General features: G+C 37.5%; 1 protein-coding gene across 5 annotated transcripts in view; it reads right to left on the reverse strand.

Annotated features, from left to right (window-relative positions):
* The window catches only part of NEK11 (NIMA related kinase 11), an 82931-nt gene that overhangs the window by 21177 nt on the left and 48724 nt on the right, over positions 1-13030 (reverse strand). For 4 of the 5 annotated variants that reach the window (XM_039706888.1, XM_039706877.1, XM_039706918.1 and 1 more), the window contains one exon: positions 4406-4530. The exons of the other annotated variant lie outside the window; for it this stretch is intronic. In XM_039706888.1, the coding sequence (XP_039562822.1) occupies positions 4406-4530 (125 nt within the window). The remainder of the gene's footprint in view (positions 1-4405; positions 4531-13030) is intronic. 5 annotated transcript variants of the gene reach the window in all.

The following is a 13030-nucleotide window of genomic DNA, read 5'->3' on the forward strand; positions in this document are numbered from 1 at the left end:
AAAAAAACGTATTTTTAAAAAATAGTTAGCACTCTATGCCTTTAAGACTGAAAACAATGGAATAAAAAGAAACACTACTGACCTCCACTTCTACAATGGACAATCTGTTTTATATTCTTCTGTGATCTTACTAAAACACCCATTGCAAATTTCTCAACTTAGGAACTGCCAGTGCACCTAAACAGGACAATAATTGTTGGCAATGACTTCCAGCTGGTTAGGGACCTTCTGGTGCAAGTGGGAGCTGTTATGGATGAGCATAAACTAACTATTCTTTCACTTCAAGTTGTTGTATGGGCTTATATTTGAAACAGGCTCTCCTGCTTTAGCTGAGGTTTGCAAGGCAGGAATCAGGTCCTTGGCTGGCCATTACAACAGGAAACCCACAGGCTCATAGGTTCAAAGGAGCTTCTTTGCCCTTTTGGAGCAGCCTGTGGGGTCCTGATTAGATCAAGTCAGCACAAGGATTTCCAGTTCTGCAGCCAGGAAATACTAGGAAATGCATTCATTATGTTAATATACACAGTACATACTGAATATTGAATTAAGATAGTATTACAGATATAATTTCTCTGTACTTCTAAAAAAAAAAAAAGAACCATTAGGACTTCATTAAAAAGATTTCATTAAATCTTTTTCATTCAAAACTAAAAAGTTATATTGATTTTCTGCTAATATTACTCCATAATTATTTTTATTTTTATTATCACTAACAGTTAACCACAAATCTACAGACAGACAGACAAAATATAGTAAATAAGTATATACAATACTGTTGCTTTAATAAAACCTTTCTTAAACATTTTTTTTAATGGGATAAAGCCTGTAATTCCCAAACTTTTGAGTTCTCACAACAGGACATCATATTTATTCCAATTATGAAAACAAAGCTGGTTTCTTCTCTTTATGCTGTAAGGCAAAAGATATATTTTCACCTCTTCATCACTCCTGTCTTTTCCCCACTTGGGTTTAGCACTGGAAGAGGATTTAGCTGTTTCATTTAATATATTTCATTAATCTTTCTCTCTCTTTTTTTTTTTCTTTTTTTTTTTTCAGAGAAAGCAAAGCCCTACAGAATAGACAAGGGACTGTGACAGATGCCCAGAAGAGAGGCACTCCCATGCATAAGGGCCAGTGTGGGTGAATGCTTGCACATTGCAGATTCAGAACAAACATCCCCATTTCTAACAGCCACAAGCCATGCCAAAACATTTGTTAGGAATCCAGTGGAGCATCTTAGGGGTCACAGCACACAGGCCACTCAGAGCTGCTGGAGCTATGATAATTTATGTCAGCTGATTGCCTGGCTTGACAATCTCAGGAGCAACTTGGAATTTGAAAATAGGAACCTACTGTATCACAGTAGTGGACTTTGTCATAGTGGAGAGGGTGCATTTGTTATTATGGTCACTGAGAAAAATCACTAAGAGCATGGTGATGAACTGCAGTAAAGAGCATCCACCCGCATCTCAGCCAAATCAAAGCCAATGGAAGCTTCATTACACACTAACTATTCAAGATGAAACCTCTGTTAAGCATCACACATTACAATGTTTTTTAAAACAGTTTGTCATTATCTTTTATGATTTTCCCCTAATTAGAAGCTGGTTCTCCTATTAAAAATACATGTAGAAAAGAACTGGCTTGAGAAGGTGGAGGTGTGGAAAAGTAATTGGCCAATTGCTGCTTGAAATCTGTCAATGTGCATTTCTGCTCCAAAAGAAAGACACAAAGGACACTAAACTCCAGTGCTGGAAAATGCATCTGAAATCAGATTGGCTGTACTGAAAGGTACCAACATGAGAAAAAAAAAGTGTCTCGGCTCCCATCCTAAACCTTCAAAATTAAAGTGTTTCAGTGCCTAATTCTACCTTCATAAATGGTCTTACATCCCATGTGAGGCTGCTACTTCTCAGTCTGTCTTGGCATCTGTGGGAGCCTAATATAGCTTGAATAAATAGTTCATATCCCTTTCTACATCTTCCACCTTAATATATTGTTCATAAAGATGACTTTTCTGACCCCATGCTACTGCAGGAGCATTGGAAATGTTTTTAATCCTTGTTTGAAATATTGGGGTCACCAGAGAGCACCACCAGATGAAGCATTTCTGCACTTTCTGCACAGAAGTAACTAGTAAAGCAATCTTGGGATTGGAAATCTAAGAGATTTGCAGAAACTACCTTACTGTGTTGCAGTAGAATGATTTCTTTTTACCACACACCTCCAAAAGCTTAGTTTAAGGTATCTTTGAAGAAAGGATTTAAGAGTATGAATCCCATCATAGAAGTAGGAGTTTTGGTATTAAGTAAATGACTGCAGAAGCAAACCTTTGCTATTCTGGTAAGATTTGAAGCTTATTATTAATACTGAGCATGATCCCACCTACCTTTGAGTGGGATTCATTTCACATAACTATTGATATCCAAAGGAAGATGTTGTGTGCATGTTAATAACTGTAAATCCCGTTATAATCACCAAAGAGGGACCTCTCTGAATATTCCATCCACCCTGCATTAGATGTTTACTCCCTAATAATGCTTGCTTACTTCCCCTCACAGTACTGCCTTTCTGTTTGTTGGGTTCAGACAAAGATGCTCAGATTTGCACTGGTATGTTGAGTTTGCTTTCTCCTCGGATTTACTGCAGAATTTTTCACTTAAGATAGCAAAAATTTCTTATTTTCACTTCCCAAAAAATAGAAAAGTTAATTGTGTCAATATCCAAAAACACACTTATTGAATATCTTAAGGTGACAGAGACAATGGGATGGCTCTTCCAGCCAGTGGGATGGCTCTTCCAGCCCACTATGCTGGTTCTTATTATGAGATTTTTAGTCAGTCCAACATGAGGAACTGTTGCAGCTCACATCTGAATGCCAACACCTAATTTATTCTGCATTACTGAGAAATCTATTTTTGTCTTCTGCCCTTCATTAATTCTAAGCAGCAGTCTGCCTGCTCAAAACCACTACTGATTGACACTTAATGATACCATGAATGAAAGTTGAACGAAAATTTCAAAAGGCATTCTAAAAATGAGAAATTGTCTGATGAAAAGGAGCAGTAATTTCGTTTTCAAGAGTACCTTGTGGTAGACTTTCTGTGCAATGGTTTCTATGTGCTATGGGTAAGCATAAATGCAGCAAACTTAAAAAAGGTATTGTCTAAGATAATCCACTGTTTTACAATTGAATAACAATTTCTTTAGACAACTATTGCACAAACTGCTCCTGAATTCTAAGGTATCCTGTGTATTTAATTTGACAATTAGGAGGACATGTCTAGATTGAATGGAGCTGTTTCTGAGTAAACTTCAAGTTTTACTTGTGGGACAATTTCAGGATCCCCTGCTCCTGTTGTAGAAGTAGAGTTCTGATTTCTCACACTTTATTTTTACCTTAAAAACTACATCTCAAAGAAGCTATTAGCTCAAATTTTTCAAAAAAACACAAGTTATTTATAATTTAGTGAAGAGTATTAGTCTTCTTGGCCAGTTCCCTGAAATGCAGAAGACATCACATGCTGTTCTGCAAACTTTGCACATGATCACAGAATAAAGTTACTGTTCCTAGGCAGAACCAGACAGTACCATTCAGAGGCACTGCAGGCCATGCTTGAAACTGGAGGCCCATGGGAGAAATTAATAGTTCCTGAATGCCTTAAGAAGATCCATTTTCAGAACTGCCTCAGGCACTTAAGTTTATTGATTTCACTGAGACTTGATCACTGGAGACAAGATTCATCTCAGCTCATTCTGATCAGATCTAAATTAGGTGCCTTTTGCAATAATCTTCAACCTTCACACTGCAATCCCTGACTTTCTTGTGGCAGCCTTAACTGATAAAGCTACTTTAAGCCTTTCAACAATAAGTTTCCTCTTCACTGACACTTTCTGTGAGGTGGGAAAGTCTACAGATTTGCTGATCTGCAGCTGTTTTGCAGCTGTTTAGGCTCATCATTCATCACATTGTCCTAGAAAATATGTCTAATATAGGCAGGAACTAGAGCTGACTATCTTTGTCTTTGGAATTAGAGCTGGAACTTAGATCTTATGCTTGAAGTATACCTTCAGCTTTAATTTCATTCAAATCACAGCTGGCATTTGAGAGGATTCCACTCTGAGTGTTTTAGAGTCACAAGAATGGTTTCTGACAATGATCTACCTTAAGGCATTCATGGCAGTATTACCTTTAAACTGGAAGGAATGCAAAAATCTTTCTCATCAATATCTTATAATACACATATAATTAATTCATGGTATTGATATATACACACTCTCCTTAAAAAAAAAAAAAAAAAAAAAAAACCAGCAATGCCAGTAGGACAAATTCTGGGAAGGAACTCAGTTTTCTCATGGAATATAAGCATCAAGTGTATACAGGGTTCTCAAAGGTCACATGTACCTGGTGATTTGTCTTAGAGACTGTCCATGACAATTCTGCATCTTCCTCCTCTTCACTATCTTCTGAACAGGATTCAAACTCATCTTTATAATATTCTTCTGCAATTTCTGGGTCTTCAGGGATCTCTAAAGGCAATAATGAGTTTATAGCATATATAGAGGAAAAAAAAAGAGTGATCTGGAAAAGATATAAATGAACTTTATAGCACCAGTGTTATATCAATAGCAATGCGTTCTGTAATTGAAAGCAAAGGATGGGTTCTCAGAGTAAAATGTTTGTCTTTAGTGATATGATAAGCAGTATTAAAGCTGTCTCTGGCAAAGTGCAAATCCTCATCATGTGTGAATTAATGAACCTAAGGGATCTATATTGATATTGCACTGAAATCTCTAAACTATACAATAAATCAGGCTGGAAGTGACCTTATGGCATCATTAAGTCAAAGCAGGGCCAGTAATGAATTGAATCCAGCTTTTGTGAGTCGAAATTATAACTCAGTTTTGTTTTCTCTAACACATATAACTTGTGGTAAATACAACTGCTAAGTTAAAATGGAAAATAATATATATCAGGTATATTTTTAAAATATATGAGAAATTAAATCTATATATTTTCCAAAAATTTATTGAAGAAAAACTACAATAAAATAAAAGAAACTGGTATAAAATCAAGCTGTGCATACTTTGGTGTCATGCTCTCTCAATTTATTACCATCACAAGTTTTAGTAATAGCAATGAGTGCAATATTAATATGGCCAATGAGCCCATGAAGTACAATAATTGGTATTAAAACTCAACACATTCATCACAGCTTGAAAGACACTCCAGCCACTCTGCAGTGGGTGAAATCCTTTGGCATCCCAGACTCCGTATGAAAGAATCAGTGAAACAGCTTGAACTCTGATTGCATCTCCTTCAGGGAGATATTAGTACAAGAAATGTTAGTAGAAGACAAAAAATATTTAATGTTCAGCTGTTATAAATCATCATTGTCATTGTCATAATTTTAGCTAATGCTAATTTCAATCACTCTCCTCAATTAAGTCTGCCCCTTTAGAGAAATAAGAACTATCTTAAATTTTACTGCATTTAAATAAATGAAGTTCAAACAATATTAGATTAAAATTATTAATCGATTTTTAAATTGTTTTACATGGATAAAAACCCAAAAGGATTTAAACAGGGGAATGCAATTAAAATCCATATAAAATACATTTGAGTTTGGGCAGGAGCAATAATTCTAATCTTTAAGGTGAAAGAAAGAGAACTCAGAAAAAATAGTGTAGCTCTCTGCAGAATTAGATGGTTAAGCTCTCCTGTTGAGATATAAGGTCTACTATCTATTGTCTCCAAAGTAATTTCAAAAATACTTTCTTTCTTTATAAACCTGATTTAGCTCCAAAATGCTGACACATTTTCACTCAGGTTTCTGTTTTAAGATATTAATGGAAGTTGCATAAAAGCCCCATGCTCCACTGTCACAATTTCTAATCCTAATCCTTCCTGTTTCTATTTTTCACCTTTCTTAATTTGAGAAAACAATCAAACAAACAATTGATCAAGACCTGAGTTTCCAGAAGAACACCCCCAACCCAAAAACATTTTCTCACAAAGAAAGCATTTAATTGCTTGAGTTCTACAAAGTGCCATTTGATAGGAAGTCCAGCACTTTATTAAAAAGAGAATCTTAAATATCATCCTTTCTCTGTGGAAAGAACACCACAAAATTAAGATACATCTCCTTTTCCATGTGAGGTGATAATTTTTTCTTTCTTGCAGAGAGGCAGTCATCCCAGTGATTAGGATAATTTCATCAGGTTCATCTGCATTCTGTCTATGTGCATTCAAATACATATAAAAGAGCCCATTTATTATGTTGTAATACAAACATCAGACTACGCTGGTGTTTTCTGAGTCATCTTCTCCCACATTCTGCACTTGTTTATTGCTGTACTAAAAGATGCAAACCTCCTCTTTCCAACAAAACAAGGTATCAAAATCAGACTTTTTACTCATCACTGGAACTTTAAAATGCCTGATCTGCCTACTGTAAACTCTATACTTTGTGAGCAGCCCATCACCACAGAAAACTGGTGATGCCCCTGAACTATGCAGAGAGGCTGGCAGTGGCTGTATTCCACTGCCATGCCAGCCTTTGCATCCTTGTTGGAATTATTCACCTCACCATTTGTGAAATTGGTTTGACAGCTGTTCATAGAGAGACAGTTAATCTGAGCTTAGTAATATAATTTGAAATGCTAGTTCAGATGCTGGAGATGTCCCAGGGTATACAAGTTTACTGGCCCCAATTCAGAAACCAATTCCAAGTGGCATTTCTGAAAGAAGACAGTATGTCCAGTGCAGGGGAATTTGGCATTTACCCAATAAAAGTTCTTAAAACTTTATTGTTTTATGGCTGGCATCTTTAAAGAAGGAGCCTTCAAAGCACTTACACATTTATTTAAACTGTTTCCATATAACAATTCTTTGAATCTTACCAAAGTAGAGCCAGCTCCCAGTCCTCCATGTATTACAGATGCACAAGACATTCTCTGGTTCTCTGAAGAATTGTCTCAGTACAGAACAGCTTATTGAGCTGAGGCCCAGGATCAGACAAATTTCAAGAACAGATCAGGGGGATTTGGCATAGCAGACACCATAAATCAGCCTGGCAAGCTATACCTGTGCTGGCCTAGTATAGTCCAAGTGAAGACAGCTTGAGTGAGTTGGTATTTTCAGCTCAGGGCAGGCACTGTCAGGGGAGTTCAGGCCCCACAAGCTTCCATTTCCATGTCTGCAGTCCATTCTCTAGAATATTTGCTACCTGAGTTTTCCCATAATTCCATGTGATTTCATATACACCTCCAATTTCCACAAACCAGGTGACAAAAGACTGCTTACTGCTCCCATTCCTAAACATTACTAGGGAAGTTGCACACTTAGTAATGTAGCACGGAAGAAAGTTCTTTGGTTTGTGCTTTCATAGAAGTATTTTTAATAAAAATGTTGGTCTTTGGGCTAGGCTGTTTGACCTCTATTTGACCACTGCAAACCCTAGCATGGACTCTGGTGACAGGACCTTGACCCTCTCCTTCGTTTTGATAAATAAAATAAATATTTAGCCTATTTGTGCCTGGGAGGTACTTGGGTAAAGAAGTGGTGTTAGTGAGGGCAATGCCAAGACTATTGTGCTGAAAGAGGAAACAAAACTGCTGCTGCAGAACCCAGGGGACCCTGCCTCTGTTTTGACAGCTGGACTAGCATCCAGCTGAGCATCTCTGATGCAGCATTCTCACATTCTCCATAGGGAGCACAAGGAAGGGTCTGTAGAGCTGCTTCTGTTCCCTCATGCCCCCATATCTCTTAGATGGTCACTGAAAGCACCTTGTGCTTTATCCAGCTGTGTGTATTGCACCAAGGCCAGTCACAACAGCTTTTATTTGCTTACAAAGCACTGAATTCAAAACAAACTCAGCTGTTGCTTTTGTATTGCTAGATGGTTTAGGCATAGCATTGAGACACTTGATACTTGTTATTAGATATTCAAAAGAAAACAAGCTTTGAATAAAACCATTCCTCTTTAGAGATCTTTCTATACAGTAACATTATGCTAATAGTGGAATGAATCCATTATCTAAAAAATCATAAAAGCATGGTTATTTCCCAAGAAGACAAGCTAAACAGAAAACAGAGGAATGTGATAGTTGTAATATTTTCCTTAAACCCACCAAGAGCATGTTTCAGGTAGCATGGTAACTCAGCAACAACAATTTTCTCCAAAGAGATGAAAATACTTTGATAAATATCTTTAATTTTCTTCTGCCTCAAACTCATACTTGTCATTGTTGCATTGATGTAGTATTCCCACATCCCAGAGCATGCAGAAGACAATAAGTAAGGCCACTTTTATTAAAAGGAAAAAAAACCCAGGAAAAGTAAATAAGAAAACAGAATGGTGCAACATATGTAAATTTTCACTATTTGTATTCACAGTAATGGAGTCACACTTTACTCTTAAGGACTACTGTACTTCTTTGATCGAAAGTCTTCATTGCATCTCTGGGAAAAGGCACATTTTCTCAGCTACCACATTCCTACCTTAAAGAAAAAAAATTGCTCCAGTTTCATATTGTTACACTCCTCAATCTGCACAGCATCACACAGAGGAAAGTGAGGAGCAAATCACTCATCTACTCTGACACACACTGTCATAATGGATACATAATGGACTCCCGAGATGGTGACATGAATCTGCACACCAGAAAGCAGTGTTACTACACCTCTGCTACCACAGACTGACACAGAGAACTCAGAAAATTGAGAGACAGGGCCAGGACAGAGGTCCTGGCAGGACCCCACCAGTACCACATAGGTACCCTTGATCCTTTCATTTCTGTGGAAATGCATCAGCAAACACCAGTTTGATCCCATATGAGCAGGTGTTACCTACGGGAGCAGATCCACAGTGGCACCCAGGCTGGGCACTGCCTGGGTGCAAGAAGGGACTGGGAGAGCAGAGTCCCTTCAGCCCTGAGAAGGGAAGGTAAAGGGGAAACCTTGCTGCTGTCTATGCCTATCTGATCAGAGGAAAAAAGGAAGATGGAGCCTGTCTCTTCACAGAGCTGACATAGGACAAGACACAACAAGCATCTGGAACATCCTAAAGTCCAATTTGACATAAAGAAGAGGAGAGGAGAGGAGAGGAGAGGAGAAGAGAAGAGAAGAGAAGAGAAGAGAAGAGAAGAGAAGAGAAGAGAAGAGAAGAGAAGAGAAGAGGAGAGAAGAGAAATGTAATCAAATACTGGAACAGGGCTTAAAGAATAGAACATGCAAGAGCTCAATCAACCCTTGGAGGTGTTCAAAATTTGATCAGACACCCCTAAATATCCTGATCTGAAAAGAACGGCTTGGAGCCATTGAGGGAATTGGACTAGGCTGCCAGGGGTTCCTTCCAACCTAAATTATTTTATAATGCTGTGGCTGTTTGATTCCTCACAAACAGTTCAGAATCTCCTCAGATCTATTTGTCTATGCACACATATTTAACATACACACTAAACAATCTAAGCAGAAACTTAGGAGCTGACAAGAGGAGCTGGTGCACAGGGCTGGGCAGCTCTCTTCATCAGTTATCACAAAAGGAGAAAACAGAAAGGAAGAAAACATAAGGAGATGAAGCATCGTCAGTAGGAGAGATCTTTGAAAAACACAGATATGTTTCCCTGAGCTACATCATCTTGAATGAGAAATTCTACTACAAAGGAGATCAAGGGCTCTGTGACCCTCTGCAGCTCAGGACAATACCCATATGATTAGAAAAAATAAAATAACTTTATTATAATCTAAGCTCAGTCAGATTGGTTTGGGGTTTTGAGGTGCTTTTTTTTTCCCTGTGCAAGACAAACCCTTCAACTTTAGAAGTTTCAGTCAATAAAATAACTTCTTTATTATAATCTAAGCTCAGCCAGATTGGTTTGGGGATTTGAGGTGCTTTTTTTTTTTTCCCTGTGCAAGACAAACCCTTCAACTTTAGAAGTTTCAGTCAAAGAGAATCACCATCCTTTGCTCAGGTATAGATGATATATGCATTTTCAAGCTCTAAAGATTCATTGTTCAGAAAGACTGGAATCTTTTGTCCATCTCTTCTAAACTAGGCTGAAAGAGACACTCAGAACAGACATTTAAGAAATGAACTAGGGGATGTGCTCATGAAAGTTCTGCACAATCCTTCTGGAGAAACACAAAGGGACTATGAAGTTGTTAAATTAATCATCTTCTGACATGGCCATGTGCAGCTTAGACATAAAGTGAGTTCTTCTAAATGAGAACTAGAAATATAACAATAATTTAAATGATAATATTTTATAATTTTCCTCTTTTTATTTAAAAAAAGTAAAAATCTTCAATTATTTTATGGGTGTCACTGAGTGAAGAACTACCTATTGTGAAATGTCTGGAAAAAGAGATACAGAGGGTGTAAATCAGAGTGGCCTTATGGGAATCATCTACTACTTGGTGTTAGAAAGAAAGTAGCAAGTTTCAAAGTGTTTATCCAAGAAAAAATTACATTTTTTAACCAAAATTAAATTTCCAAGAGAAATATTTTATTTGGAGGACACAGTTTTTTTCCCTTAAGCATTCCACCACCTGGTATTTTTTCAGTAACTACAGAGACAAAGCATGAGAGGAAAAAAAGAAGTTCTTAAAAGGAGTGGTTAACAAAAATGAACAGCAAGAAGGAAGACTTTAATCACATTTTTCCCTAGTTTTCTGAATAATTTGTTGGTTTTTCTTCTGATTTCCTAGTTGTCATGTATACAGAACTGGGAGCTCTTGTAGGCAGTGATGATAAAGATGAAGCCATGCTGCCTTTCAGCAATGATTTAAAGATCAGCAAATCTAAAAATCCTTCAAATATTCAGAAATCTTTTTAGTAATGATGGGTGAATAAAGAGAAAGAACAACACAGTGATTTAGTCAATAACAGGGAGCATTGAGTGAGTTTTGGAAGCCATTTCATTTATGTATAAGAGTCCTTATTAGTGCAAAAGTTGCCCTACTACTTGCACTGCTTCCAGCAGGAACAGACCAAGAGATGTAAGTTGAAGGAAAAGTGACCTAATGACACCAACTAAAAAACTATCTTACTCCCTGAGTTATTTTAACTTTTTTTTATCAGTCAAAGTGTACTTTCCAATAAAAACTCAGATTTCCTCCTGAATCTGGCAGATACCGACCTCCTGACACTTTCCCTTTCAGTCTGACAATAGTGTTGGGAAAGAAAAAGTCCACATGTTAACACAAAGTCCCCTTAAGAGACTCACTTCCTTGTCCCTGAGATTTGGTTCAAGAATGCCATTTTAAGACTTAAACTGGGGGCATTTTCACCAGAAGTTACAGAAAGAGAAGAAAACAAATGATGTCCAAACTTGGTGTAACCATTTGTGCACACAAGAGTCTGGATGTAGCAAAGATGCAAAATGTATTTTATTTAGATATAAGCAATAAGTCATATGTTGAACAAGTTAGAAAAACAAGCAAATTATTGAAACAAAACAAAAAGGTGTTGAGCCCTTATAGACCTAGATGAAATTCACTTGTGAAAGCACATATTTAAAAGATCACAGGGGCACACTTTGCTCCGTGAAGCAGAAAATACAGCAGGAGAATTCAACCAAGCTCTTCACTGCTGTCACCTTCTCATTCCCTCCACCCAGCTGTCTGACAGCCACATACAGTGAAAGCTAAACTGGCAGAATATACAAACTAATTCAGCATTTACAGCTTCTTTCAGAGCAAATTCTTCCTCACTTGGAATTGCCCCGAGCTTCTTGCATCACCATTTGTCTCAGCTCCCCAGAAATGCCCTCTAGTTTGATAAGTAAGCCATAAAACTGCGACTGGGGCCGGACTGGGAGTCCTTATAAAATGTTTTTCAACACCAACCTGTTCACTGATGCTTTGTTTGCAGCAAAAGCCTGGTGCATCTTTATTTATATTAGTTTAACCTCGTGTCTAATGTGCAGTATAGAGCTATGTTGCTCTGCATGTAGGTCAACTTGGAATAGGAACTAGCATCTTTCTAAGGAAGATTTAAAACACTGGAATTATCTGAAAGTATCTGCTACAGAATCCAGTATGCAGGGGTTTTTGACATATACAATCTCAGTGCATATGCTTCTAATTGCTTCCTAAATTTACAGAGTGTTTCATAAATCTTTTTTAACATAACGCTTTGGAAGGAGTGAAGGGGATTCCTGTGCCATTTTTAAAAAGACTAGGCCAGAATAATTTTAACTGTAGTCACTGACCAAGGTGAATTTTGAGATAGACTCTCTTTATCAATGCCAAAATAAACCAGTCTAAAAAATAGATTAGGGAAAAAGTAGGAGCTATACAGTAACATAATTTGCTCTCCTCACACTGAAAGTATTTGGGCTTTTTTTTTACATAACTGCTGCATAAAGACTTCATTCTTGCAAGCTTCCCTCTGTGAATCTGCAAGTGCAAGTCTTCTTGTAAGAAGCAAGCTCTGAATTTTTGTGAAGCTATGAAAATATTTTAGTAGCTAGGCATGTTGAAGAGGAGATAGATTTGGAAAAGGTTTCCTGAGGAGCTTAGGGCTAGAGTTCAACTCCTGCTCTCCAAAGGCAATACTTGAAGGGAAGAACGTCTTAAATAAGAACAACAATGCTTTAGTCAATGATAAAAAAGGAAAAAAATCATTGATTAATTTTTCACTTTCTGGGTAAAATATGCAAACTTCATTAAATCTTGATTTTGTTATAATAAATCAGATTTAGTATTGCTTTAATTGAATCTGGGACAAGTTGGGCTCAGTGTGAAACCGAGCAATGAAAACAAGAGACAGATGAGGAGGTCAGAGGAGCACGCTACGCCCTCAGATCCTGCAAGAGCCTCAGGAGTTTGTCACCCCATGTTCCAAGGACAAGTGTAGGACTGGTAACTGCAAATGCCAGAACTCAACCAGCGAGTTTCTCTCCACAAGCATCCCACGCTATCATTGCAGCAAGTCAGGGAATAAGTCTTATGATCCTGGAAGTAGGGTAACTACAAGGAAGAGACCAATGGTTAACCACAGCAGAACTCACAGCAATGCTGTCC

The sequence above is a fragment of the Passer montanus genome, unplaced genomic scaffold (genome assembly GCF_014805655.1).
Source record: "Passer montanus isolate IOZ18808 unplaced genomic scaffold, ASM1480565v1 scaffold10, whole genome shotgun sequence".
NCBI lineage: Eukaryota > Metazoa > Chordata > Aves > Passeriformes > Passeridae > Passer > Passer montanus.